At 20.5% G+C, this 5203-nt stretch overlaps 1 protein-coding gene across 1 annotated transcript; it reads left to right on the top strand.

The window, feature by feature from the left end:
- Positions 1-1757: 1757 nt before the first annotated feature.
- MKS88_004720 (esterase) lies at positions 1758-2879 on the top strand (the record flags this gene model as incomplete). Its single annotated transcript, XM_067217919.1, has 1 exon — positions 1758-2879. One exon carries the CDS (start codon positions 1758-1760, stop codon positions 2877-2879), a length of 1122 nt encoding a protein of 373 aa, XP_067072300.1.
- Positions 2880-5203: the final 2324 nt, after the last annotated feature.

Here is a 5203-nt window from a genome sequence, read left to right on the forward strand (position 1 = left end):
GTGTCTTCCTACTTAATTCTTAATTCTTAAATTAATAAATCCTTTTCTTCCATCATTTGTTATGGAATAATAAAATAAGCTCTAGCATATAAAAAATAATAAATTATTTTATTCTTCTTTAATCTGTTTTGAGAAATTAAAATATTATATCTATAAATGCATTTATAAATATCATAAAATTTAATATTCCTTTCATTTCAGTGCAAAATAAATAAATACAGCACAAATGTAATAGTAGTCTTATTAAAAAAAAAAGGAATATACATACTACGATATTAATATTTCCAACTTTATTTAAAGGCTGTTTCTTTATTTTTGTTTTTTTTATTAAGATAGTAGAAAAATATAACAACATACAACTAAAAAATAATTCTATGAAAACTAAATGTGTATTCACAATACATGGGGGCTTAAGAATAATATAGACTTCTGCTATTTTAATGTAAAATTATGATAAAAATAATTATTTCTTTATCATTAGTACATGTATATATATAAAAGTAATTTTTTAAATATTACGTTCTTCAGATAATTCACTTATGAACCTTACATATATATATAAAATATATTCATATATACATACATTTCAAATTTATAATTTTAGTTCTATATATTCTTCTACTTTTATAATTAATGAATTTACATGATATATATTTATTATAAGAGCATATAAAATAAATATTGAGATGTAACTATATGTTATTATTTCATAAATAAATTATTAGAACATGTTTTATTTTATGCATATAAATAAATATATAAAATATTATATTCAAAAAAAAAAAAAAAAAATGAAAAATTTTACCTGTTGTCACTTTATTTTCTTAACAAAAATACAAGGTAAATATAGCTGTTCATTCATTTAATTTAAGGAGAATTTGCAAAAAAATTAAAATTTATATTTGTTTGAAAAAATACAAGAATTCCTTTATTCTTTATAAATATATTTTAAAGGTGGTAAAAATTTTTTAATTAACATAATGGTATTTAGTAATAAAAAAAAAATCTAAATAAATTATGAATTCTATAAAACTAAAACGAATTCAGTAATTAAACAAAAACATAAATATATATGTTTTTTTTAATTATAAGATATTTGACAAGTGATTAGGGGCTTTAAGGCATATTTTTTTACATGCTGAGAATGTACATAAATATTTTTATTAATTTTTGCTATAGTTTTTATAGACTTTTAATACGAAATAATTTTTATAATTTTTTATGAATACGTTACCCTTTTATTTAATATGATTTTTATGTTGTATTCAAAATTATTTTTTTTAAAGATATTTTATTTAAATAACAATATATATGGTATTTAATATTTTATTGTATTTTTAGTTATTTGTTTATTTTTAATTATATTTTAAATTTAATTTTAGATAATATATTTTTTATTTTGTATTTTATATATATTTTATTTTTTGTAAGCATGGCTAATGGTTGGATTATTTATTTTTATTAACTGTATTTACAGTTTAACATCATTTTATATTATGTTTTATTTAGTATATATATATATATATTTATTTATTTATTTATTTATTAAAGTTTAATTTGTGTAGTATAATTTTTTTTAATTAGTTTTTCTTTCTTTTCATTTATTTTAAATAAACATATAAGTTATGATTAAATTAAGTAATAATATGTATAAAAAGGACTTTGTTAAACAGTTAATTATATTTTCATGTGTTATTATAATGTAGACTTTTTTCTTATAATTTTTATATGGTTTATGTTCTGTTTTTGAAATTATAATGGCCGAAAATCATCTATGTGATAATGATTTTAACTTAACTAATTGCGTAGATGGTAGACCAGCACTGGATGCGTTTTATAATAAAGATGGATTATTATTAAGAACGTACGGGTGGTTAGTAAAAAATGCTATAGGTATTATAATACTAATTCACGGTTTAAATTCACATGCAAGATTTGCCTTTTTAAGACATAACGTCGACATAGTAAATAATGATAAGGCTGTATTGAGGGATGAGCAAAATTATTATGTGTACAAGGACAGTTGGATAGAACATTTTAATAAAAGTGGATACTCAGTATATGGTATAGATTTACAAGGTCATGGAAAGTCTGATGGATGGAGAGATTTAAAAGTTAATATAAAATCATATGATGATTTAGTATATGATGTAATAGAATATATTAATAAAATTCAAGAAAAGCTAAGAGTAGTTGATGAAACAGACAGTGTAATTTCAGGTAGTAGCAACATATGTAAGAGAGATGCACTTCCTACTTATATAATAGGTCAATCAATGGGAGGAAATATTGCTTTAAGAACATTACAAATATTAGGAAAGTCTAAAGGAGATATTATCAAAAAATTAAATATTAGAGGATGTATATCATTGTCTGGAATGATTTCTATCGAGTTAATGACTGCATCTCCTCGTTCTTATAAATACAGTTGCTTTTATTTACCTTTTGCAAAAGTTATTTCTTGGTGTTTTCCAAGATTTAGAATTTTAAGTAAGTCGCGTTATACAAGGTTCCCCTATATGAATGATATTTTAGGTATGGACAAAATGCGTTATAAAAAGGGGATAACGAGTAGATTTGGGCATGAACTTTTAAAAGCAATGAAGATTTTAGACAGAGACATACGACATATTCCTAAAGATATTCCTATATTATTTATTCATTCAAAAGATGATACTTTGTGTTATTATAGAGGTGTAGTATCATTTTTTAATAGACTAACAAATGATAAAAAAGAATTGCACATCTTGGAGAATATGGAACATATGTTAAGTGTGGAACCTGGAAATGAAAATGTTTTAAAAAAAATTATGAACTGGTTAAGTGAATTATCTTTGTCAATAATGAATAAAAACGATATCAAAGAAGAATCAGATTAATAAATTTTTAAGAATATGTATTAAGTTATATTTTTTAAAATGAAAAGAACGATATTTGGGAATCACTTCAACCATATATATATATGGATAGATATTTGTATAAATACTTTTTTTTTGTAATAATTATAGGTTTAATGTTTTTATGAAAAAATATTTTTGTAGGTTATATATTATTAGTAACAAATAAAAAAATTCTGTGTTAGAATAAACATTTACGCTTTTTTTTTTTTTTTTTTTTTTATACTTTATCCCAAGCGTAAAAGTTATTAAATAATGCTGTAATTTTTTTTTTTTAATTTTTGAATCAACTAAATAATAGTTGTAACAACATAATTATTTATAAATATTATTATGTATATTATTCTTGTTTTTCGTTTATTGCCATTTACGATGAAAAAGAAGGAAAAGGTAGAAATATATAATGGACAATTAGTATTGTCATCTATTTCTTTTTTTCACTATTTTTCTGAAACAACGAATTCATTTTATATAATTTCTATATTTAATGATATGTAGAAATAAAATTCTAACAATTAATGTATTAAAATTACTTTGCCCTCTTTCGTAGAAAAAGCGCAATATATAAAAAAATAAATAAGTAAAAATATAAAGACGAAGAGTAATTTAATCTATAAGCTTGTAAAACTACGATAGGGGAGAATAAACAAAAGTACCATATTATCATTTTTCATTTATCAATATTACAATAGAACCATTAAGACACTAACCATAAAAATTAAAAATCTTGCAAAGTCAAAAATATAATAGTTGAGAGTTTTTTAAAACACTAGTAGTGGCTGAATATAAAGAAAAAGTAATAATTAATGTAATTATAAAATAAAAACTATAACTAAATATAAAAAGAAAAATCTCTTAAAGCTAAGCTAAACAAATTAAAATGGGAAAGTATAAAAATATAGTAATAAGGTAGAAATATACATTCAAAAAAAAAAAATAAAAATTATAATATAGTGCGAATATCCTCAAATATATAAAAAAAAAGCATTTCAAATTTAGATTAAAAGTGCTAAAAACATAAAGCTATAAATTATAAATATTTTCAAAAATAAAAGCACGTAAAAAGTTGTTATAAACGAAGAAACGAAATTTTTGAAAGAAAAAAAAAAAAAAAAATAGAAATCGCATGCTCAATACCTTAAAGACTGAAGACATAATATAAGAAATTTAAATGCAACATCATAAACTTTTTATGTAAATACAACAAGAAAGCTAATAGATCATTTTTCTTTTTCGGTTTTTTTATAGAGAACTTATGTTAAAAATGATGAATATGTAGATATATATTGTAATAAACCACCTTGTATAAGAAAAAATAATTGTAACATAATGAAGCACAAGTTGTTAAATCAAAATGTATAAAATGATAGAACAATAGTACTTAAATTATTATTTAGGACAAAATTTTATGATTTTTCAATTTTGAGTTTTTGAGTTTTAACTTTACAACAGTGACCATATGCACGGAGATATTAGGTAAATCCTGATATAATGCATTAGTTTGTAACTAAAAAATTATCACATTGAGATAAATATTAAAGTTTATGTATAGTAGCATGGAAATGTATTTTCCTTCATTAATAGTTTTATAAAATACAAAAAAAAAGATTAAAGTATTTATATTTATTTTTTTAAATATAATGATAAATTTTAAATTATATATGTGAATTATATAATGAATCTATAAAGATATAAAACCTTAGTGGTTCAACTAAGTTTACATGATACTTATCTATTGAGAATTTTATGAAATTTAAAAATTTGGAAATAACTGGATTCCTGGTTTAATGTTTAGTGTTCTTTTTTTTTTTTTTTTATTTTTTTTATGTAGTTTTCTATTAGTGGTTATATAAAATTAAGAATTAACATATTTTATGTATTACATGAATAATCCAATTATGTATAACTGATATTCATTACTTAACAGCATAGTGTAGTCTCAGGAAAGAAATTAAAGAATTTAAATATGTAAAAATATTAGTACTATTTAAATGCGAACAAATAACGGGACATGTGATATATACGAAATAACAAGTTCAATTTATATAATTAAAAGAAGGAAGAATCTAAAAAGGAAAAAATAATCTTATCATTTAAATTTGATGATATGTTTGATGTAAAAATTATTTTAATTAAATGTGAATGATCGAATGTATGGATATACTTATGAATCATTCCTATTATGTATATTACTTGTTACACACTATATTTTGTTCTATATTGTTCTGTTACTTTATGAGCTGATGTATGATAGATTGATAAGTATTTAATTTATTATTAAAATACTTATGTTATAGTTCAGTAAA

The sequence above is a fragment of the Plasmodium brasilianum genome, chromosome 12 (assembly GCF_023973825.1).
Source record: "Plasmodium brasilianum strain Bolivian I chromosome 12, whole genome shotgun sequence".
NCBI lineage: Eukaryota > Apicomplexa > Aconoidasida > Haemosporida > Plasmodiidae > Plasmodium > Plasmodium brasilianum.